The sequence below is a fragment of the Anoplolepis gracilipes genome, chromosome 6 (genome assembly GCF_047496725.1).
Source record: "Anoplolepis gracilipes chromosome 6, ASM4749672v1, whole genome shotgun sequence".
NCBI classification, from domain to species: domain Eukaryota; kingdom Metazoa; phylum Arthropoda; class Insecta; order Hymenoptera; family Formicidae; genus Anoplolepis; species Anoplolepis gracilipes.
Genome location: NC_132975.1, coordinates 13,931,922 through 13,955,914, shown reverse-complemented (window position 1 = coordinate 13,955,914; position 23,993 = coordinate 13,931,922). Strand labels below are relative to the sequence as shown.

The 23,993-nt window shown below is 30.7% G+C and overlaps 4 protein-coding genes across 6 annotated transcripts; all 4 read left to right on the top strand.

Moving 5' to 3' along the window:
* The first annotated feature begins 2,117 nt into the window (after positions 1 to 2,117).
* Alkb (alpha-ketoglutarate-dependent dioxygenase AlkB) lies at positions 2,118 to 3,579 on the top strand. The gene is made up of 4 exons (XM_072894319.1): positions 2,118 to 2,261; positions 2,321 to 2,423; positions 2,648 to 2,798; positions 2,948 to 3,579. The coding sequence occupies exons 1-4, from the start codon at positions 2,169 to 2,171 to the stop codon at positions 3,519 to 3,521; spliced, it is 921 nt and encodes a 306-aa protein (XP_072750420.1). The 5' UTR covers positions 2,118 to 2,168; the 3' UTR covers positions 3,522 to 3,579.
* Positions 3,580 to 4,015: 436 nt separating this feature from the next.
* Vha36-1 (V-type proton ATPase subunit Vha36-1) lies at positions 4,016 to 5,788 on the top strand. Its single transcript, XM_072894020.1, has 4 exons — positions 4,016 to 4,110; positions 4,607 to 4,724; positions 4,954 to 5,439; positions 5,508 to 5,788. The coding sequence occupies exons 1-4, from the start codon at positions 4,070 to 4,072 to the stop codon at positions 5,598 to 5,600; spliced, it is 738 nt and encodes a 245-aa protein (XP_072750121.1). The 5' UTR covers positions 4,016 to 4,069; the 3' UTR covers positions 5,601 to 5,788.
* A 645-nt stretch (positions 5,789 to 6,433) lies between these two features.
* On the top strand, positions 6,434 to 10,675 carry LOC140667042 (arylalkylamine N-acetyltransferase 1). 2 transcript variants are annotated; one of them, XR_012046925.1, is made up of 4 exons: positions 6,434 to 7,085; positions 7,600 to 7,869; positions 8,311 to 8,426; positions 9,155 to 9,282. XR_012046925.1 is itself a non-coding variant. In XM_072894675.1 (3 exons), exons 1-3 carry the CDS (start codon positions 6,798 to 6,800, stop codon positions 9,311 to 9,313), a joined length of 717 nt encoding a protein of 238 aa, XP_072750776.1. In that variant the 5' UTR covers positions 6,440 to 6,797; the 3' UTR covers positions 9,314 to 10,675. The 2 variants fall into 2 exon arrangements, 1 of the variants encoding a protein (XP_072750776.1); XM_072894675.1 differs by lacking the exon at positions 8,311 to 8,426 and having other exon boundaries at positions 6,440 to 7,085; positions 9,155 to 10,675.
* Positions 10,676 to 16,032: 5,357 nt separating this feature from the next.
* Positions 16,033 to 23,754, top strand: LOC140667140 (uncharacterized). 2 transcript variants are annotated; one of them, XM_072894859.1, is made up of 3 exons: positions 16,033 to 16,482; positions 23,148 to 23,514; positions 23,619 to 23,754. In XM_072894859.1, the coding sequence occupies exons 1-3, from the start codon at positions 16,461 to 16,463 to the stop codon at positions 23,656 to 23,658; spliced, it is 429 nt and encodes a 142-aa protein (XP_072750960.1). In that variant the 5' UTR covers positions 16,033 to 16,460; the 3' UTR covers positions 23,659 to 23,754. The 2 variants fall into 2 exon arrangements, with proteins under 2 accessions (XP_072750960.1, XP_072750961.1); XM_072894860.1 differs by lacking the exon at positions 16,033 to 16,482 and adding an exon at positions 20,964 to 21,372.
* Positions 23,755 to 23,993: the final 239 nt, after the last annotated feature.

Genomic DNA, 23,993 nt, shown 5'->3' with positions numbered 1-23,993 from the left:
TCGAATAACGCGATATAAATTGACTAAAATGCGCCGATAAGTTACTTTCAATACGCATGGATAAAGGCACGATTAAAACTGCTAGTTCTAGTTCATTTTGACTTCGATATTTTGAGATACCAACTTAAAAAAAATTAACTAATATATTAGCAAATAAATCAATATTACCAACATTACAAATTTAATATTAAAATCAATATTACCAATATTACAAATGTTATTAAATTAAAAAAAGTATATATATTAATTTTTTTCATTGTAAAATAGAAATAAGATAGGTAGATATAAATATACAAAGTACTGCATATTTTTGCGAGGCTAAACGTCAAATATTTACAAATTATTTAGCGACATTATATACAATTATTTTTGTAATGAAATATAAATATTAAACGGATAGATAGAAAGGAACATTGATACATTCTTTTAAAGAGAAAGTCATATTTTCTTTTATAAAAGAAATAAACGAGACCAAATAGAAACTGATTAAAGATTTTTACTAATTTTAATTTTGCCAATATCTAAATATTTAAGATTATTATTCTCTGACAATGATTATCTACACACAATCGTGTCTTATTAATTAATAATCCATTAATAGCTAATTTTTTCTACGACGGAGAATTTTTTCTGCGATGGAGATTTGGGTTGATGCTCAAATTGGATCGATGCGACTATCAATCACAGGTGTGCGGATGAACAACAGATTTAGCGTGTGATCAGGTTAGGTGGGTGGGTGAGATTTATGGCGAATAGAAGCGCGACGATAATGAACGATCATTATTACTACGGCCTGCCGCGTCTATTAATTTACTCGCGGTAGGCTTTCGAAAAGCCTTGAAAGGTGCTGCTTTGCCTGGTGTTCTATGTCCTGTTACTGTTACTCTATGAAATCACGCCGTTTCCCGGCAATGTTGCATTATGCGAAAATCGTACGCTAAAATTAGTCACAGACGATTATTGCGTGCGCCGGCATATAAAACGAGCCACGTCGGGAGAACAGTGGCGGAGATTTACCGATAAATGATGTTTTAAATCTTCTGAAGGATCCTTCTGGACAGATTCCTAATTATCTATTCCTAAAACGTAATTTAAAATCGCGATATTTTTCCCACAATTTACATATAATTATATATGTTTAAATATAATCTTTATAAAAACAAAAAAAAATTACAATATTGCAAATAATATAAAATTTCAATAACTATTAATAATAAAAATCATCTCACAATCAATATTAATAAATTTTAAGAATAGTAATTTTTAAAGAAATTTCAAAAAAAAATTCTATTATATAATCTACGTTTATGTGGGAGATGATTTTGTTATTAGTTATTTTTTGCTTAAAGGAAATTATATGTTTTAATTATAAGTGAACTTTCGAAACTTGATGCACTCTAAATGTTAACTTCAAAGTCTTTGAAACTCTGATTACGCCACTGTGAGAAAAACTGCCACACTTTCCCGATGCGATCTCTTCTCGATGAAGATATGCAAAGTATATATTGAGTAATAATGCTGGGTGGCGCATGTTTTACGTATCTATCTGTCATCGAGTACGTTTTTCCGCTCTTAGTCAGACCATGTGTCGATATGCTCCATCACACAAATTACACATGATCTAACAATCGAATTATCTACTATGTAAAATCACGACATAAAGTTATTTAAATTCTATATAAATATTCAAGTCCCTCTCCTTCCCAAATCGACATGTTCAATATATTTTACCACTATTATACCGCTGCCAATTTATATTTTATTTTAATAAAATAATTCTCTATTTATTTGTATTACTTACTTTTACAATTTCCTTACATTAATTTTTATGTTTTAATTTTCTGCGCAATACTTTACGTCTCTCTATATTGAATATATGTGCATATATTTAATAATATAATTACATATGTAAAATTTATGTATCATTTCATATTAAACGTTATACACGTAAGTGATTATATATTTTCTCTGCATACTCTTTATAATTATATATTGTATATTATTTATAACCTGTTTGTACTTAGTTGAATATGATTTTCAAAGCCGTCTATATATTTAAAATGATGGAATTTTTATGGCGCAAAATTTAGTCGCAGGCGCCATCTCTCGCAACGTAAAGAAAACACAAAAGGCGAGTAAAACATGGCGGCCCACAAGGTTGTTGAGAGATGTTCCGGGACAGTTTTAAATATTACAAAAGCCGAAATCCCGCACCCGATCTCGGCGATGTGATTGATCTTGAAAATCCTGATTATGTTAGAGTAAGTTAATATCGCAATTGACGTGTTCTTTTGACAATTAATTGAGAATGTTGTTTTAGGTTAGAAAGATCAAGGCAAACGTAGGTGCCAGACAGACCGATGATAATTTCGGTCTAAAATCAGCGGAGAAATGGACGATTTATGAATTACTAGACATTCCTGGTACGTGAATTTCGTGTGACACAATAACTAATATTGTGCATAATAATGTTTTGTCAAATATTAATATTTAGTACTTAGTTAAGTAATAATTCTTTTCTTATAAAATATTGTAACTAAAATTATTAATATTGTAATTAATATTTTAATTCTCCTTTTTTCAATATTTAATATACTTTAATATTAATTTTTATATTTAATCCCTGTATTTCTCTTGTTATTTTCAGGACTCATCTTTATTCAGAATCCGTTTACACCAAACGGTCAACGATATTGGATTACAAAATGTTTGAAAGATTATTCTAAGGAACCATACAAATTAAACATAGATGCTCATAACATTTTAGCTAATGAAACATGGTGGGAGATATGTTTTCAGTAAGAACAATTATAGAATTAATTTACTAATACTAGTAACTTATTCATTAATTTATCAATAAATCCTTATTGATTGAATTATCACAATTATATGAGAAAAATTTATATCAACATTTAGATCAATATTTAATTACTTCAATTTGTTGTAGAATGTCAGAAAGAGCTAAAATTCTTCTTCCTAAGCTACGATGGGCAACATTGGGATATCATCATAATTGGGACACAAAATTATACTCTGAAAACTCAAAGAGTGACATGCCAAGTGAATTATCCGGTCTAACATCCATTTTAGCAAAAGCATTAGGTTTTTCAAATTTTAAAGCGGAAGCAGCAATTGTAAATTACTACCGGATGAACTCAACTTTGGCAGGACACACGGATCATTCGGAGATGAATGTGGCAGCGCCACTTTTCTCTATCAGTTTTGGACAGACAGCAATTTTTCTAATTGGTGGACCGAAACAGGAAGATCCAGCTAACGCGATTTTTCTGAGAAGTGGAGATGTAGTGATAATGTCAGGAAGCTCCCGTTTGAGGTATCATGGAGTACCGAAGATTTTATCGACATCCAGAACACCGTGGGACGATAATTGCGAGGACCATCTCGAAACTTTTACATACAATTACGATGATTGGCTCAAGGCACGCACTTACATCGCTGAAGCTCGGATTAATATGAATATACGACAAGTTCTGGAATCTGGACAAATTGTATTATATTAAACTATATTATATTTTTGTGTACAGAAATATATTAAAGATATTTATTTTAAATTTATTTTTAAAAAAATGGCAAACCTATCTACTACCTATAAACTATATAAATATATTTTTAGCTATCATCTTGTATATTTATTATATAATAAGTTTATGTACATATTAAGTTATATTCAGTTTAGTACAAATTTAGTAGAAATTATCTGTCAAATTAATCAAACTTTTATTGCATTTTATACACATTTTTCACAATTAAAATTTTATATAAATTCAAATTTTCTGTTTTATATAAAAAAAATATATATATCACAATACGAGTGTATATTCAAATTCATTTATGTGTTTAATATTTATTATTATATTTATTATTTTATTTAATTAATTTTTATTGAATATTGTATCCTCCCTCATTTTTATTTCTTTAATTAATCTTTAATCACATAAGCATTTTTATAATCGCGCGCCATTAGATAAACACGACGGTCACGATTTCCGGTCTCTCAAGTCAGCTGATCAATCCCATTCCTGTTTGCTGCTGCACAGTAGTCGAGAAAATGTCAGGCAAAGATAAATTGGCAATTTTCCCCTCTAGGGGGTAAGTGTTTTATTTTATCAAATTGATTATTACGAAAATTCAACAATTTCATTCATATATCATGTATTGCCATTTATTTTCGAGTAAAATTTCATTTTGAAACATACTGTATTACTGGGTGTAACCCCATCTTCAATTGTTAAGAAGACTTTCGAATATTTATTTAAACACTTTAATTATTTTTTTGTTGTTCATTACAAAATGTTTGATTTATAAAAAAATTGTAATCACATTTTTTTTATTGCATAGTACATTTTAAGAAGACATTCAGATGTTTGTTTAAATATGTATATATATATTTTAAATTTGTTTTAACTTGTAAAATATTTCTTTTGGATATACAAATTTAACTGGAAAATTTTATTTTTGCACAAAATATTTAATGACATGATGTAATATCTATGACTAGTAATAAAATCCAATATAGTTTATATAACAAGTACACTTTAATATATTGCTAATGGATTGTTGTTAAATTTATCTATTTGTATTCCAGGGCCCAGATGTTGATGAAATCTCGTTTGCAAGGAGCACAAAAAGGACATGGCTTACTGAAGAAAAAGGCTGATGCATTGCAAATGCGTTTCAGGATGATTTTGGGAAAAATTATAGAAGTATAAAATTAATCTGCTATTAATGTTATCTTTCCATACTATTTTACTATATATACTGTAGATTAGTATTTCTACTTTCTTATTCTTTTATTTTTTATTTTATTTTGTTCCATTATTAATTCTATTTAGACTCATTATTTGTCTTTTTCTGCATCCTTATTACTTATATTTATATTTGTTACCAATTTCTGCATCTCTGATTTTTTTTTTTTTTTTTTTTATTTTTTAGACAAAAACTTTGATGGGCGAAGTGATGAAGGAGGCAGCCTTTTCATTGGCAGAAGCTAAGTTTGCTACAGGAGATTTCAATCAGGTGGTCTTGCAGAATGTGACAAAAGCACAAATAAAAATTCGTTCTAAGAAGGATAATGTTGCTGGCGTGAATCTACCGATATTCGAGTCCTATCAAGATGGAACAGATACTTACGAGTTAGCAGGTTTGGCAAGAGGTGGTCAACAATTGACCAAACTGAAGAAGAACTATCAACGGGCAGTTAAATTGCTGGTAGAATTGGCATCGCTACAGACGAGTTTCGTCACTTTGGACGAAGTTATCAAGATTACGAATCGACGTGTTAATGCTATTGAACACGTTATCATTCCTAGAATTGAGAGAACTCTAGCCTATATTATTTCGGAGCTCGACGAACTTGAAAGAGAAGAGTTCTATCGGCTGAAAAAGATTCAAGATAAAAAGAAGATCGCCAAGGCAAAGGTACGATTAATAAATTTATTCTTATGAATTAGTAATTATATATTATCTAAGATCTAAATGAATTATAGCTTGAAGCAGAAAGAGCAGCATTAATTGCAACTGGACACAATTTGGAGGCTACAAATCTGCTCGACGAGAGCGACGATGATGTATTGTTTTAAATATTGTAAATAATGTTATAAATATTAAGATGTTAATAGCCCCAAAACGAAAAAATCTTCATGTTTAACTTTTTATCATAATTTTACATTATGCCACAATGACAGTCTCATTTGTATATTTTAGAGAATGTCATTGGGAGTCTTTTTTCTTTTAATTTTGGCAAAACAATTTTTCAAACTTAGTTGTTTTTATCTGTCAAAAAGTAAATTTTACAGAGTATATTATATATGTTGCAATTTATGAAAATAACAGTCCCTTTATAATAGCAAATTATAAAAATACGTAATTATATTATACATGTATAAAAAACAGCAATGCTGTTTGATGTTAATTTTTTAGAAATACTTTAGATATTTTAATTCTACAATAATTGTGAAAAATATTTTAATTCTATATATCACAATTTATTCCATTATCATCCAAATCATTTCTGGTTTGTGTGATGTGAGGTATTGTACAATCTAATTCTCTATTAATTAGGGATATGTAATAAATATATGTATATATTCATTTCTGTATCACTTATCTCCAATTATTATATATCTGCTTTTTCTTTATCTTGAAAATTATTTAAAATTTCTAGAAAAATATATTTTGTGGAGAAAGAACAGATAAATTATTAAATGTAATCTTGTTCACGTTTTATATTTCAATTAATTTACAATTAGTAAAATTTATCTCATTAACTATGATTTATATAAATGAAATTATTTAATACTAAAAATTATATTTTTGAGTGAAATCAATAATCGATAATTTTAATTAGAATCGAAATTTGTCTTCTTGTTATTTAATTTTGAAATATTTACAAATTGAATAACACAATGAAATTTAATTTGTAAATATTTACAAATAATTCTTTAACACAATTGAATTCGATAAGTGAAGAGCTTCTGCAAAAATAAATTAGAAAATAATTCAATATCTTATATTTATAATAAAGTTTTAGTTGCAGATAGTATCAGAAGGATAATGACAGAAGGACAGAAGAATATAAGATTAATCCTAAGCTTTTATTTTAATTATATTTTCATTAATTTCGTTAAATTAATTTGACGAATTAACGTGGCACAATCGGCATGTACGACTGACCCAGTGTATTCGTCGGTGAACTAGGTCGATCAATATTATATAGGAGGAGGGAAAAAGGGGCGGTTTTCCTATATGAGAGGTGACCACTCTTCTTCACTAAGGGGATGTTCGCCCAGCCGAACCCCCAGTATATATTTCCAGTGCGCGTTGGAAAATTCGTCCGAGACATGCCGTCATCTTCTGGTGAAGATTGCTTGACGGTTGTAGAGGTGCCAGAAAATCGCTACGACGAGGCAATTCACCATTTGAGATGGAATTTCTTCGCTGATGAGCCTCTCAACAATGCTGTAGCACTCTGCGCGAAGGGGGAATCCCAACATGAGCTCGAGCAGCACTGTATACTCACCTTGAAACAAGGTTATTCCAGGATGTTAATAAATTCAAAGGGAGCGGTGAGTGATAGTCCCTTATATCACGAAATATGTAACAATTATTTTATTTGTCTCTTGTACGTACACATTTATTTTAAAAAAATTATTACTTATATTTTTACTTTTATTTACTCATTTTTAATATTTTAATAATTCGATATATATTTTATATAACTACGTATAACTATAAATAATAATTATTTATATTTATATATGTATGAAAATAGCCATATAATTGTTTTATCTATTTTTAAATATTTTTTTCATTACATCCTTTTTATAGGTATTAATTCTTCATTTTTCATTTTTGATTTAATTTTTATAAATCTAATAATTAATGGAATTTTTTAATCACTCATCTTAATATTCTTAAAACAATAATCACATTATTCTCTTTGTCTGTTTACAAAACTATCTTTATAATTTTTTATTTTTATTTTTACTTATTAATTTATAAGATTTATTTTGTTCATGTAATATCAAGTTTTAATATTGTCATGAAGAATGTGTATTATTATCAGAATCGCTTTATCAGATAGTGGGGATGGCACTAAACGGCACCCTGAAGAAGGGCGAGCGCGAGGAGGCGGAGCAGCGTCTCGCCGAGGTAGATGATGAAAAATTCAAGACGATTTTTGGGCTACTCTATAAAGTGAATGATAAGATCGATCTGTTCGCCAAGTACGACGTAGACGAGCTGTTCGAATGCCGGATTCTTAGCGTCGATGAAAACTACCGTGGCCAGGGTTTGGCTAACATCCTTATGGCCGACAGCGTAAAAATTGCCAAAAACGCCGGTTTCAAAGTAAATTTATTTATCTTATATTTATTTTAATTAATTTTTTATTTAATTATTTACATAAATCTGTCTATATATTTTGTGTGTGCATGTGTGTGTTTGTACACGGAAATTAAACGAACCTAATTCATTCTCTGTATGTTTAATTTCATCTTTTGCATAGGTGTAATAAATTATTCTTTAAACTTTTCGTAAAAAAAGTAAGATAAACAATGAATAAGATAAAACATGAAATATTACTGCGACATTTACGAAGAGTTTGGAAAAAATATCTTCTTTATCAAAGTGACAATATATATTTATGCAGTTATTTTATCAATTATCGATTTTAGATGTTATAAAGAGAAGATATTATTTTTTATTTTTGTTTTATTAATTTAAGATTGTTGCGTTGGCGTAATCCTTGCTTTACATATACACTGTATGTACACTTTTTTTTTGTTTCAGCATGCTCTTCGGTTAATATGCATGGGATGATTTTCGTTTATTTCTCCACAAGGTGTATAATTACAATGCACGTTACTTGTTTCTTTGGTACTTTTACACGCCTTGCAAAAACAAAAGTTAATATAATTAATAAATCAACATAAATTCGATTCGAATTAATATATAATATAATGAATAAAGCAATCTATATATATGATATACTATATGTGAAAAAATAAATTAGTTAAGTATATTTATATCTCTACTCTATTTGTTTTATTATTATTAATTACTTTTTCAAAATCCGTTAAAAAATATTTATTATATTGAGAAAAAGTAATATTATATAAATTTGAAAACATTTCGACTTTATAATTTTGAAAAATGACAATAAATAAATGAAAAGTGAATATAAGATTATGTAAAATTAATCGATATACTTGTATATATAGCCAACACTTATTATCATTATTATTATTTCTAATAATATCTGGTTTAAGATTTTCAAGTTAAAAAAATAATAAATAGATTTATTCATTATATTATTGTTTAGTTATATTATTAAACTAAAGTTTATTGTTATCAAATAAAATTGGAAGTGAAATATATATATTATGCAATTTCGAATTGTTTTTTTTTTAAACAATCACTGTTAAATTCGATACATTTCATCTAGACATTTTTAGAACTCTTTTTAAAAAAGCACTTTATATATATTTCATTTTAATCTAATTGGAATTTAATAGAAAAATAATAAATATTTTTTGCACAATTTTAATATATGCATATTAATATATTAATATATTGTATTTATTTAATATATTGCATTATATACCACGTTAGATATGTAATATGTATTACATAGGTATGTAAAGCCGATGCAACCGGCATATACTCACAGAGGGTCTGTTTGAAGCACGGCTTTCAAGTAGAAGCGGAGCTCCTGTACGCTGAGTTGGACAAGTCCATCAGGCCAGCACCGCCTCACGAAGCGTTAAAACTGATGGTGAAACTGCTAGATTGAAAATAAAAAAGAAAGTCGCTGTCTCGGTAAAGCTTAATTAAATTAAGCCATCAACACGAAAGCGCAAAGCGCAAGGTAGATATGTGTATCATCGTCGTGTCGTGACAATAACAACTCTGTTAATGCATGTCTCTGTCGCGAATGCTAAACAGGTAACACCGTCTCATAGAATATTTACTTAGCAAAAAAGAAAAGAACAAGAATATTGTGTAGTACATGTCGAAACGTCTTCAAATGATATCCGATATTACTGCCCCCCTGCGTACATACATGTTCTGAAATTATTAAAGAAGAAAAAGAGGAGAAAAAGAACATCTTAATTTAATGAAATTGAAAAATTCAATATAATTGAGAATCGCAAGTTTTCTCAATTATATTGAATTTTTCAATTTCTCTCGCAGATCGCATTTGGACTTCCGTTTTTGTTCCGCCAATCGCTCCAATCTGGCGAAAAATCGGAGATGTACGAAATATATATAGAATCGTCGCATATTGTTTAACTTATATCTAAGCATTTAACACATTGATTGTCATGCGATTCGTATACGAATAGTTGGTACATTTTGCCGTGTGATAAACAATTTTTATTTTTATATTATTAATTTAAATATTATTAATAATTGTTATTTTATTGTGTCGCGCGAAGACTCGCGTGTAAATATGACGATAGAATTCTTGGCAAATATAGCATGATAGTCAAAGTATTGAAACAAACGTCAATATAATCAATATAATTTAATGATAAATATATATACAAAACAAGAGTTTTCTAAAAGAACTTCATTGCTTTATGACAATTTTGACAGCTTTAAGAAAACAAAAAAATTTTTATATTATCGGTTTTACACCGGTGATATATTACACACGCATCTTGTAATTATTTCTTTTTTTCATAATTAATTTAAAAAAAAAATAAAATTAAAAGATTGAGAGATCTAAAAGGAATCTTATAAAAATATTTTCGGATTGAAAAGAAGCTATCAATAATCGCTCGTGCAGCAAAGCAACAGATCTGATAATAGAAAGTAAGAAAGAAAAAGAAAGTCGCAAAGTGTCAAATACTGTTTTATCTTTATATGTCTTGCGATTCGCTAATGTCGCTGCGTGAGAAATAGTCCATGAGGTACGTAAGATTTAGTTATTATATCTTCTTCCTCTGTCTTTCTCTTATGCATACATAAGCGAAACGTAATGGTGCGAGTTGTTTTCTAACTTGTACATTTACATTTTATCGAAAGCGGCAATATTTGGCCGCAATTCGAAGTTGTTATTCTGGATTATAATATAAACGGGTCCATATATAAATTTAAAAAAAATTATACGAAAAAAGAGGAAAATAAAAGATATTTTTATCGATGTCATGTGTTGTAAAAGAATATATGTATATATGTGTATATATATATATATATATATATATATATATATATATATATATATATATATATATACACACACACACATACATAAAGTATATATGAGTTATTTTGTAAGAAATGCGTCCAGTAAATGCGAATTATAACGCGATTTATAATGATTTGTATTGCGTAATGATATATGTATCCTTTAAAGAAATTAATAAATTTCAATTTTTAGGAATTTATGACACGACTGAAGCAGCTAAATTTGAACTTAAATTTAACTTAAATTAATCACTTTCATAGATAAACACAATTATTTTATAAGCACTTAATTCTGCCACAATAAATTTTAAGTTATTGAAACGAAACGAGGCATTTAAGTGCCAACGCAGGTGCATATCGTGTAAAAATGAATTTCAAACCATTGCTTAATTAATATTCAATCTGTATTCCAAACGTTTCGGACTCTTTTCCTTAATGGCTTAACATATAAAAACAATCGATAAGATGAAAAATTAAGTAATTAAAGTAATTAAAGTAACTAAATTAATATTAAAGAATTGAAGTTGCTAACAGTCATATTAATATTTTGTCATTGTTTTTATACATACAATAACAAATATTTGAACCTTCCTATGATTTATTTCCAAAATATGTCGGAAAACTTCTTAATAAATTATCGAACACATTACAAAATTAAAAATAAGAAGTTTAATCCTTACGATGGACTCATGGGTTAATTTTGTCCATGTAATTTCTAAATTCTAATTTTACTCAAACATGAATGATCGTCGAATAGCCGCGCCGAGCCTTAAAAAAAAGTTCTTGGATAAGGGAAGTCGAGCACGAGCGGGCCGTCTTCTGCGGCAGTCGCTTTCCCTATATTTTTTTTCTAAAGGTAAGTTAATTTTTATTTTCTTATGAATCTTATTGAATATTTTTAAAAAAGTTTTCATTAGTTTAAATAAAAAAAACAGTAATTTTTTGTGCATACAATATGTCGGTACGTTCGACAGAAGAAATATCGAAATATTATCTAATATATATGATCTATATATGATAAATGATACAAATTTTAGTGATAAATGTTTGATATACAAAAAAAGAAGCATTTAAGTAAAACCTGACTGCGACCATTAAAAAATTACGATTTTTCTCTTCGACTTGTCTCAAAATTAAGTCTAATTTTAATTTATTAATATAATAAAAGATTTTAACTTCAATTCCCTGACGGTTTCATTTTTTAAAAATCATTTATTTAAAAGTTATGATTTTTTTTCCATAACAATACATTTAAATTTTCTACTTCACATATTTGTAATATTAATATACTTAAACAAATTAGTTTTCAAATTTTTGAAATATAACATAAACAGTTAGTCTACAGATACTTACATATGAAACGTTATAAAAATATTTCTTGACATATATCATAAATATTTTTTAGAAATAATATTTAAATGTTACTACGGTATATTACTATAATATTTACAGTAATATCATAGATATATCATTCGCAACTTTGAAATGTTTAAGACATGTATTAACTGTGATATTATTTTTGAAACATTTATAATATAAGCAATTATGAAACTTATTATTATGATTATGGGAAAACATGAAAGGCATGTAGAGCCAAGCGCCAGATGAAGGAGCGCAAATAAAAACAACGTTTTGTAGTAAAACAATCAAACTTTATTTTCAGACTTTTTAATCTTTATTGTTTGAAATTATGAAATGTTTCAATATATATAATATTTATGAATTACCTCATAAACATTCAAGTAGAATGTATCTTTTGGAATCTATGTGTAACGGACGGGATCCGATAGCGCACAATGCTAATTGGCCAGTGAACATTAGGCCCTTCTGATTTGTACCGGTCATGTATTTGTTATGGTTGTGTGCTATCGGGACGTCTGTTAACGAGACTCAAATAGCGAATTCGGTCATCCGCACTGCACCATACTAGTGCATATTAAAGGCTGCTATATATGAAGTATGTAAGTATAATGACGTATATATATATATAATATATAAAGACTTTGATGATGAATAATGTATGATCTACTAAAAAAATGACGGACAAATATATCATGATTGAATTTTAATTACTTAAAATCAATCATGATATATTTGTGTTTATATAATTCCTTTTTATTTAAATATCTTCATGCATAGCAGCCTTCATAGCACGCACTAGTGCATACGGTGTATAATTGATTGTATATTTACTTATATTTGCATTAATTTGATTTTCTTTCAATAGAATATTATCCAAAACTCTCATTTCTAGTAGGACTGCAAGTCTGCAAGGTGCACGAGGGTACATGGTATACAAGGTACGATGAGAGCAATTTGGTCCAAAGGTACGATTTGGTAATTTATTTTGCTTGAATGCAGTTGTGTAATGAACTGTTTTGTATCTTTTTTTAATTTCCTCCCAGTATTGAACATCCCGAGATTTTCTCTGGATAGCTTCCATCTGCATCTCTGAAATGTCAATACTAACAATTAGTACTTTAAATTATATACTGTGCACAAAAATAAAGAGAACACATTTTATACATCAAAAAATCGGCTATTTTCAAACAGTTGCAAATCAATGAAAATTGACTTGAATTCACCAAGAGAATTTTTCTTATTAAGCTGCAGAATTTCAAAATTACATAATTTTAAGGAACAAAACAATGTGTTATTTTTTTAAGCATGGAATAAGGAAAATAATTTTAAAAACTATCGATAGCGTGTTAAAATTGAAACTTCAAGCTTCTAAATGGTTTTTTAAAATTTTTCTACGATGATTTTTCATCGAATTGCAACAGGTTAAAAATAGCCCATTTTATGACATATAAAAAGTGTTCCCTATATTTTTGTGAGTAGTGTATATTGCTGCAGCATTAACTTATTATAATACATACTTTTATCCTCTTTTCGATAACATCTCTTATGTTTCAGATTCTGCTTATAATGCATCAAGGCTCGATGACCTATCACCTTGCCAGACGGTAACTTAAATTCATAATTCTTGTCATCCAGAATTACTAATTGTTTTGGTATATAAAACTGCTTATCATGCATCATAGATCTATTGTAATAAAAGAAGGCATTGTTATTAGGATTTTTAAAGTCATCAAGCCCCTTATTTAAATCAATGGACTCTATGGCTGAATCTGTGTTTTTTATTGTGTTCTGTATGTTCTGTATTCTATTATTCTTTGTTTTGTTTTTACGAGCAACTTTACGAGTAATTTTATGCCCTTTCTGTATTATCTTATGCTTTTTTGAAGCAATATGATTGTTATATTGCTTTTCACTTTTATATTTTTTTCGGCATACTTCACATTTATAGATTTGGTTTACTTCGGTTTCATTTATATCGCTCTTTTTATAAGTACTCTGGAATGCTTCACATGTAATGAGGGTATCATTCCTCCTCAATAAAGTACACTCATGCCATTTATATATATGATATATATACAATCCCAAATTGATAAATACTTTATTACATGTTTGACAAAAGAATTTTAGAGATTTAGGTAAATTTACTTCAATATCCATTTTCTTTCCTTTATCTGAAATCTTTTCTTGATGCAGCTTCTATCAACAAAAAACCAGAAATTAATTCATTGTAAAACTTTTCTATAACAGAAAAATATATATAGTCAAATATTTTTGTATTCTAGAAGCCGGAATTTATTTAAATCAATGAAATATTTTATAAATAACAATACCTGAATAATCTAATCTAACTTTAAAATAATCTAATCTAATATCTAAATAACTAATATATTATTTTTCTTGTAAAACTAATTTTAGTGACCAACTTTTTCTCATTCAACATTAAAAAGAATAAACAAATAGCGAACAAAGTGAGAAATTTTCATTTACTTGCAGAAAGATTTAATATAATATAAACGCACAAATAAGATTAAATATATTCGAATATTACTAAAGAAATTTTTTGCTATTATTTAACATGTGACAAATCATATTGTTTTAAGGGGATACCGAACTACCAACCGAGGTCTAATCTAACAAAATAATATATTTGCTTAATATAAAAGTTGCAATTTGTACATATAAAATAAAATAGGTTTTCCCCTCTCAGAATTTCATGAAAGAATATTTATGAACTTTTAATATATTGTTTTATTAGGTTAAAACTCGGTCAATAGTTCGGTATCTTCTTAAGGCACAATGCAATCTCCATTTAAAAAATATTCATAGTTTCGATACGAATCATAAATTTCTTCAATATAACGATAAGTCTTATAATTTAAATTTCAATTCACCTAATGATATTCTAAGCAATAAAATCTAACCTGCACGAAGAACAGGTAAATAATTTCAAAAATCACATGTGAATCTTAACACGCTGTTGCCTTCTCGATTCCCGCTTAAATAAAGAAATTAACTTCACACGAGAAGGCATATAAAGGCTTGTGTGCACTGTGCACAATAAATGCATTCAAAAAACAAACCGCCTACTGAGCGCTCAGTGAGCGGTTTGTCTTCTGAATGCACCTAATGATAGAATTCGGACCGAGAAATGTGTAACCAATAAAATTGCCGCGTTTCCGTAAAAGCTGCAAACTGATTGGCTACACATTTCTCGAAACTAGGACTGAATTCTCGGATTGTGGATACAAGACTTTAGCTTACTTTACACCGAGCACTTGATACGCGTACTAAGTACTATACTAGCCAATCATGGCCAGTCTTCTAAAGAATGGAATGGCTGTGATTGGCCAGTAATATTTAATACGCGTATCAAAGTATGTCGATGTAAACTAACAATAAGCCTCTTTAAAGGCCCAATTAAACCAACATTATTTTGTATTTTAGTGAGACTTAAATATATATTTATATTCATTTAAAAAGAAAAATAAAGATAGACACATATATATTTCACTTAAATCCAAAATAAATGTTGGTGCAATCGGGCCTTATTGTGATATATCTAAACCTGTTTCAGAATGCATTTCATTTGACATAAGTAGCATTACAAATGCTTCAAATCGTTTGTTTAAATCAGAAAACAAAGATTTTTTCACTCTGATTCGTCAATCAAAAGCGAAACATATTTGTAACACCAAGTAGAATGCATTTTCAATCGATGACGTGATGTCCTGCAATTTGATAGAAACTTAATTACAAAATTAAAATGTAAAACTTTAAAATTAAAATATAAAATTTTTAATAAATCAAATTTTTATTTTTATTTTTATTTTAAAAATTTTATTATGTACTCTATTTTATCGACGAATATTGCTTGCTAGTACCGAAAATCTCCACCGCGAAGTGGAGGCGCTCGCGACGCCTGCGGCTGCGCCGAGCGCCGAGCGCCGAGACTGTTTGTCAAACAGTAGCCATCACGCAGTGCAAGTAGATTGGAGTATTCTCACTTATTCTCTATATAAATACGTCTCAAGTTTCAGCTGTGACCGATCTTCCACGCGAATCCGCGAACACCGGTAGCAGCATAAATTTGCCGACTCAATTCTTTGGCGACGAGTCAAGGGAGCGACCAAGAGCGACGACAGAAAGCACCAGAAGGCCGGCTTTACGTCGACGGCTCTCTCTCTCACTCTCCTTCGTCCTCTATCTCTCTCGCTCGAGGCATCTCGCAGCTCGTCGAATCTTCGTCGGACACTCGTCGCGAGACGTATAATCGGACACCTCCCCGAGAGGAGGGCGACCCATCCATCTGTCTCGAATCTCGGCTCTCCCGAGCGGCGGATTTTCACGCTAGAAAGCGGCCGTCCAGCAGGGCGATACCATTTTATATGACTTTACTTCGACAACGAGGTAAGTTTTCTTCTCTCTTTCTTGCCTCCTCCTCCCTCCCCTCTCTCTCTCTCTCTCTCTTACTCGTTTGTTCCTTGTTTGCTCGCTCGTTCTTCTGTAAATTTTGATAATTGAGCTAACGAACTAAGATGATGCTCCGATTGATATTAATCCAGATCGTTATATCAATCAAGATTCGCCAGTTTTTTTTCTTTTTTTTTTTTTTTAATCTATAACCTCTCTCTTTCTCTTTCTCTCTCTCTCTCTTTCTCTCTCTCTCTCTCTCTCTCTCTCTCTCTCTCTCTCTCTCTCTCTCTCTTTGCCTCTTGCGTTCTCGTTCGTTCACTTGCCCCGCTAATTTTAGCGAACAGCCATTTTGGACGGTATAAGGCATGCGGAGCCGCAACGGCCCCCTCGCCTGCGGAAATGAACATGTCCCTCCTCCTCTCCTGCGGCAGCAACGATGTTCGCGTGCGTGTCGCATGATGCGTCATCGCCGGAGGAGGAAACGAGCTTTCCCAAGCCGGTCTTGACCCAACGTGGTTCGCTCGTTTCTACTCCGCATGGTTTCCTCTAGGTTTATTATTCTCAGAGATACGCAGAATCTCCTCTCTGAATTTTACTCTCCTTTTAAACTCAAATGTAAATAAAGGAGCAAAGATGAAAATTCGAAGTGTACCAGAAAAGTATAATCGTGTGTAAAAAGAATGGATTTTTAAATGAGACGAAAACGTATATATTAGCGCTTTTCGGAGGAAAAATCTTGAATAAATAAAAAGTATATTTCTTATAAATAGAAAAATGGAGTAAAATTACGAAAAGACCTATTCTAAATAAGTGAATTGTAATAGGATCCTGTTGCATTTATTTTGGCTTATCACTTCTGTGCTTCACTATTTTCCGATTGCGTTACATTTGCTTAATCCCACAAATGCGAAAAGGTTGCACAAAAGCGATGTAATAAATTGTAGAAAATTATAAAGTAATCGATAAGGAGATTCGATTATAATATATCGCATTTATATCTTAATACATTTACAATTATGATATTATAATAAGGAATTAATTTTTCATTTTTATAATTAGTGATTAGAGTCACAAATAATGAAAAAATAATATGACAGTTTAACAGCTGTTAGATTTTGCAGAGTCGAATGTAAAGAAAACTGTTTTAACGTATAGTAGGTTCAATATAACAGTTGTTTTGCTGGAGATTATTTATTTATGAGGAAAAGGTTTACCATATGTGTACGATATCATTCTACTTACAAATGAATTAAATATTAGGCTATGGAATGCTTAATTTATTATGCTTTTCAAATTCGTACACGCGACATATGTATATTTACGAATACAGTCTAATTGTTTTTTTTTTTTTCAAATACCAACAATTAAACGGCGATTTGTTTTGAGAAGATAAAGATCTCTGTAAAAGTTTATTAGAATGACTTGCTTTTCATAACGGATAATCATTTTTATTGATTATTTGTTTCGTTATCTTCTATGTTTTCAACTGGAAAATTTCTGTGAGATAATTAGTATACATATGTATAATATTTATTATATCGCATGCGCGCGAGAAAGAGAGAATATTTTATATTATTATAATATATATATAAAGCTCACGCGTAACATATGTTCAAAACATTGAACTTGACGTGTATCGTACATCGTACTTGCTATAAAAAAGGAAGGAAGAAGCGATTGCCTCGCATGTCATTTGCATATCATGCAAATCGCAAATCGCTGCGTCATCTAATAATAACTACATTGAGCATTCAATAGCGATCGCAACTTGCGTATTGTTTAAAACTGATATTACAATGCATATCTGATTTTAATCAGAGCACATTTTCTTTAATTTATTAACGAATAATCGATAGGGGGATAATATCAGTTCATTTCATTAATTCATATCTATTTAACAGATTCAATATTTTTAATTGATATTATACATATATATATATATATATATATATATATATAGTATATATAGATATATAGTATACATTTCAATAACACATAATATATTCGATTAAATTTCTTATAAAGTTAAGCTCGCACGTTTTTTATTTACATCAGGAGCTCTCAGCAATTGCTATTTTTTTATTACATTTCCATGATGACTTTTGATAGTAATGTTAGGTCTGAAACGTCGCGTATATATACGATTAGATTGTACATTGTAAATAACATCGATAATCGCAGATAATATATTCTTCCGGCATGATTTTATAGTTCATGTTATTCAGCCCCATGATGACCGACAATAACGTTCGAATCGTATTTGTAAATACATGGTCCCATTGACGATAAATTTTATCGCCGTATCAGTCCATAAGATTGATCTTTGTAGATTCGAAATTTACATTAGTAATTATTACATATAATATTTTTTCTTACGGATTTTATAGAATGTTTTTTTTTTTCTTGTAGATACAGAGAAAAGAAATATTGTGTATATTTACACATAATAACTCTGATATAAAAATATGTACGACAAGAATAATGAAAATAATAACGAAATTGAAATTGAAAAAGTTCTTTCTCGTTGTATATATTCTGTGTAGATCAAATTTCGAAAGACGCTGGTTTTTCGGAGTTCTAGAAATACTTCGAGACGATTGCGTCAAGCATTTAAATCTAAATTTTCCTCTTTGTTCATGCGAGAATCGCGAGTTGTTTTTTGTATTTATCTGGTCAAGATAGGCTGCTACTTTGACCCTTAAGTATGCGTACGATAACGATGCAAAATAATACTTCTTAATCAGTAAGCAGCGGTTCTCAAGCATTTCTTCTAGTGCGAATTCCTCAATCTTATCTCTCGCAAAGAATATCTATCGCTGAGATTTATTTTACCGTCAGTGAATCCGTATCAATTCAAAGATTACTGCTTTTACGATTCGAAGAGACGTAATCGAAAACACTGTTGAAATTTCATACGAGAATGTGAAATAATTATACGATTATATATTATAACGATCAAAGAGTGATGAAATAATGTCGATGAATTTCGCTCTTTTACTTTCTCCGAATCTGAATTGCGAGCAAGAATAAGTATGTTGGAACGAATTTTACGACGAGGAAAATATTTATCGAGGGTTGTTAATTACAACTTGTCAAAAATAGCAAGAGCAATACTCTTAAACGGAATTTAATTGTTAAACTAATTGCTGAGAAATTAGACATAGTGACTTGCGTGCTATCTATTCATTTCTTAAGTCCAACAAGTAAATAAATTTTTGCAATGGAAAATAATAAGTTGAAAATTTTTCTTTTAGAGAAGGATTTTTTTTTAAATTTTCTTTAGAAAAATCGAAGTGTTATTAAAAGATTGATTGAAATGAAAATGAATATAAATAATTAATGGAATGACTTTTTAAAATATTTAATTATTATCAAAATTATTTTAATTTCTTTTAAAAATAAAATAAAAAGTTATGTAACATATGAAAAAATAGAAAAGGAAGAAAAACAGAGATTTAAATTTTAATTTAAAGTTTACGAGATTCATAATAGTAAGAAATGCAATAATAACGTAATATTGCTTCGCAACGAAATGTAAGATGACGGTAACGACTGTTGGAAATTCTAATTTGATTTCAGTTCATCATTATAATCATCCGTTTTTATTGACGCAACAGCATTAACGATGCGAAACCGCTAGAATAGCTTGTCGAAAGTTCTCCGCGAAATTAACTTTGCTTTCAAAATCAAAACGACCATGTATAATATTAATTTTATATTATTAAAAAATTAAATCGATATTAAATTAATATTAAAAACAAGATTATATATTTTATATATATATATATATATATATATATATATATATATATATATATATATATAAGTTTTAATAAAATTATCTATTAAATTAATATTATTTCTTCGCTATTTCGAGACCGTAAAAAATATATTTATTCCTTTATTTAATCAGACGTTCAACACTAATTAAACACATATGATTGGACAAGCAACGGTGAACAAATTCTCAAACCACGGTCGACGCGACCTGGACCTGGGTCAATCTATCCTCCCGACCTATCTCACTACAGTTCCTCCTAGATCTTTCACAATATTCATTGATGTGAGCGATCGAGTTACTCTCAAGCAAGAAATTTAATTTCTCTCTCGCGATTACAACTCAATTTTCAATATTAATTTAATATAAACATAAATTCGGGATTAATATAATACAAAAAAAAAAAAATATATCATATTAAATTTACGAATAATTTATACGATTAAAAATTTCAAGATTGATTTAATGTTCTCACGAACACACAAATATCAACATGTAGTCTATAGTTGTTATTGACAAACATGTTTCACGATTGGCGACTGCTTGAGCTACGTGCCGGTTAGCTACTCGAGAGTGGAGTAGAGTGACCTTGCCCGAAGGCTGCTCTCTCTCTAGAAGAAGCGACGTCGGCGTCCGGATCGGCGTCGGCGTCCGGATCAATATACACGGTGAACGCCGAGAACGCGTGCGCGCCGCAGGATAGGCCGATCCGGGTCCCGAGAGCTGTCAGACCACGAAGAGACGACGAGTGACTCTACTCTAGTTGCGCGCTAGCAAGAGGCCGACCTCTTCGACTCAAGAGCTACCCCCGCGCGAGAATCGATTCTCTTTCTCTCTCTCGCTCTCTCTCTCTCTCTCTCTCGCTCGCTCATTCTATCTCTTTTCCTCTCGACGACGCGACGGATCTGCTCCACTTTTTTTCTCTATTTCTGTCTATCTATTTGCCTTCGAATTTTCTCGTCCCTCTTCATTTTCGACGTCGTTCTTCTTTACTCTTCGAGAGTGCCGTTGGAGAAGAAGTCTGGGTACACCTGGTGATCAACGACAACGACTGCGGAAGACGCGTCAACGTCGCAAATCACGACTTATGCGTCTGTACCGAGCAGGTAATTCACTCGTTTCCGGTACACGCGATTCCCTCGGGGGTCATTCCGGATGATCGCTGTCCCGCGTGAATTTTGTATCATAAATTTGCTATTAGACTGCGTGAGCTTCGAGTAAATCAAGTATTAAATTTGCGAGGAAACGCGTTTCATCAATGAAATTTAATTTGTCATTTTCAAAGGAGATTTTAAGCCTTCGAGTGATAAGGACGAGAAATTATTGACATAATTAATTTTTTCCGTTTTTAAACGTATGTTATTTAATATGTAGAAGACGTGATACATTTTTTTAACTGATTGTTTCGTTCTTAGGGCGTGCTCGAAAGTATATCTTGATACGTCTTAAGGTATCTTAACAGTAATCGCGAGAGCAGCGCTTATAGCGCGATAAATGGAGCGCGAGAATCAATATTAATAACGCATAGTTATTATAAACAACTGCACCGGCTGCAATCGGGCATGGAATTACAAACTGCTTGCGTACTATTGTACAATACACACTTGCAGAAACGCGAGTACGCATCGCGTTCTCAGGTATCTCGCTAAATCGATAGGATATCTTACGAGATGTCTCATTATTACGAAAGAGATATCAATTTCATTGCTGGTAACAATCGCAAATTCTCACATGTATCAATAATCAGTTTTCGCGAAATAAAGTATGTGTAATTAGAAAAAATTTTTACACTTTAATAGGAAAGTGTATTATTGTAAGAAAAAATGATTGTATCGTCATGTATTGTATAATTCGGCAGAAAATGCATAGAAGATGGATTAAATAATTGATAGCTATTCTATTAAATTATTTAGCGTTAAATCATTTAATAGAATAATACTCAAATAAATCTAGCGAAATGGTGTTACATCACGCAAACGTATATCTTACTTGACAGCGGCTTTACATATGTGTGCACCCTCATTTATTATACAACACACTTCCGTTTAACTTTACTTCAAGCGAATCTTCATTTATTGCGATTGCATTTGTTCCATTATCGAGATAGATCAAATCCGCTCGTCGCGATTTAACTTCCGCGATATTCCAAAAGGACATCCAGTCCGTCAACAAGGACTTTCGCTATCATGATCCTAATATGGTCCGTCCCGAACGAAAATCATCCGGATGATCGTTAGCAGCATAGCCAGATGAAACTTACACCAGTCCGATGATCGTCTATGGCTGAAAATTTTTCTAAATGTCATTCCCATGATCCTGCATACAAACGTGAACGCTTTTAGCAGATCAAACTCGCATGGATAAAAGCAATTTGCAAGATTTCCTGTCTTTCTTTCTATACATCCAGAATACAACCTTCGATTCTGCGATTGAAATGAATCCGATAAGATCAAGGTTAGAGAAAAATAGAAGGCAAGATAGTGCTCAGTAAAAAAAAAAAATATTTTAATTATGCTTGTTGTATAATTTGAATTTTAGATAATTATGAGCTTCGTTAAAAAATTGCATAGCTCTTTAAGCAATTACAAAAGATTTCATTTCAGATTCTAAGTGATTTTACATAAAATAAAATTTAAAATATACATATGATTAATATTTTTTATTATATATATATGTAAATATATTAAAATAAATTTATAAAATAAAATTAAATATTCTTTACTTTTTTCTCTCTATTTTTCCTTAAATTTTTTCCAAATGTTTGAAATAAAATTATTACTTATTCCAAGGAAGGAAATAATTCATAAAACTCTTTCTCTCTCTCTCTCTCTCTAATAAATTGATCAGGATTACTTCAAGATTGTCTTATTTTTATTTGCAGAAACATCCAGGATATCATCCAGAGGGAAAGGATCGGTGTGTAGCAAAGGCGGCGGCGACAGCAGGACACTATCATCCGACCGGCTAACATTAAACGGCAACACCATCACCACCCACGATCGTTTGTTTTTACGCGAGTTAACCAGCGAGTTAACATCAACATCATTACCGACCTGGTACCACCGATTACCGGGCTTTCTTAAGGCGACGAGCGACGGACACGCAGCGTGTATGATCATTGAAGACTATCCCCCTACCCCACCCGCCACCGCCAAACCAAGGCAACACTCGAGGCATCAAGATACCACCCAACGATTCCTAAACCTCCACCTGGTCCTGCCCAAGCACAGGACCTCAAAATTTTCCAGGTTTGTGATCGTCAGTTTTAGAACCGATTTGGACAAAACAGTAACTTTACAATTTTTTAAATTTAAAATAAAATATTTTAAAGATAAATTTTATTTCTTTGCAGTAATAGGCATCGGAAGCTACAGCCATTCAGAGAAACGTGACTGGCGTCAGCGGGTAGCGGCGCGGCACGCCTTACCGCTAACAAGGATTACAACCCTGAAAACAGGCAGAACCATCCTGACTCGACACGCTGCAGTTACGAGCGACCAAAAACAGGCGGCAGCCGTTGCCTACTGTTGGCCACTGCCGCTGGTTGGGAACGTGCGACAGAAACGATCTAGAAGAACGAGGACGAAGACATTACCTACTTGAAAGAGAAAGATCGAATAGCGAATTCAACATTATTTCACGCTTGAGAGTTGATTTTTTTCGTCGCGATTTGTTAACATTTTCACAACGACGTCTCGTCGAAGATTACTGTCAATCGGAGAAGTTA

Excerpts from the sequence above, each read along its gene's own strand:
- Alkb (XM_072894319.1), top strand. The coding sequence starts at position 2,169 with ATGTTCCGGGACAGTTTTAAATATTACAAAAGCCGAAATCCCGCACCC. Across the intron at positions 2,262-2,320 it reads AAAATCCTGATTATGTTAGA|GTTAGAAAGATCAAGGCAAA; the intron begins GTAAGTTAATAT and ends ATGTTGTTTTAG. Across the intron at positions 2,424-2,647 it reads TGAATTACTAGACATTCCTG|GACTCATCTTTATTCAGAAT; the intron begins GTACGTGAATTT and ends TGTTATTTTCAG.
- LOC140667140 (XM_072894859.1), top strand. The coding sequence starts at position 16,461 with ATGACTTTACTTCGACAACGAG. Across the intron at positions 16,483-23,147 it reads GACTTTACTTCGACAACGAG|AAACATCCAGGATATCATCC; the intron begins GTAAGTTTTCTT and ends TTTTATTTGCAG. Across the intron at positions 23,515-23,618 it reads AGGACCTCAAAATTTTCCAG|TAATAGGCATCGGAAGCTAC; the intron begins GTTTGTGATCGT and ends ATTTCTTTGCAG.
- LOC140667042 (XM_072894675.1), top strand. The coding sequence starts at position 6,798 with ATGTTCGCCCAGCCGAACCCCCAGTATATATTTCCAGTGCGCGTTGGA. Across the intron at positions 7,086-7,599 it reads TAATAAATTCAAAGGGAGCG|ATAGTGGGGATGGCACTAAA; the intron begins GTGAGTGATAGT and ends TCGCTTTATCAG. Across the intron at positions 7,870-9,154 it reads CCAAAAACGCCGGTTTCAAA|GTATGTAAAGCCGATGCAAC; the intron begins GTAAATTTATTT and ends TGTATTACATAG.
- Vha36-1 (XM_072894020.1), top strand. The coding sequence starts at position 4,070 with ATGTCAGGCAAAGATAAATTGGCAATTTTCCCCTCTAGGGG. Across the intron at positions 4,111-4,606 it reads GCAATTTTCCCCTCTAGGGG|GGCCCAGATGTTGATGAAAT; the intron begins GTAAGTGTTTTA and ends TTTGTATTCCAG. Across the intron at positions 5,440-5,507 it reads AGAAGATCGCCAAGGCAAAG|CTTGAAGCAGAAAGAGCAGC; the intron begins GTACGATTAATA and ends AATGAATTATAG.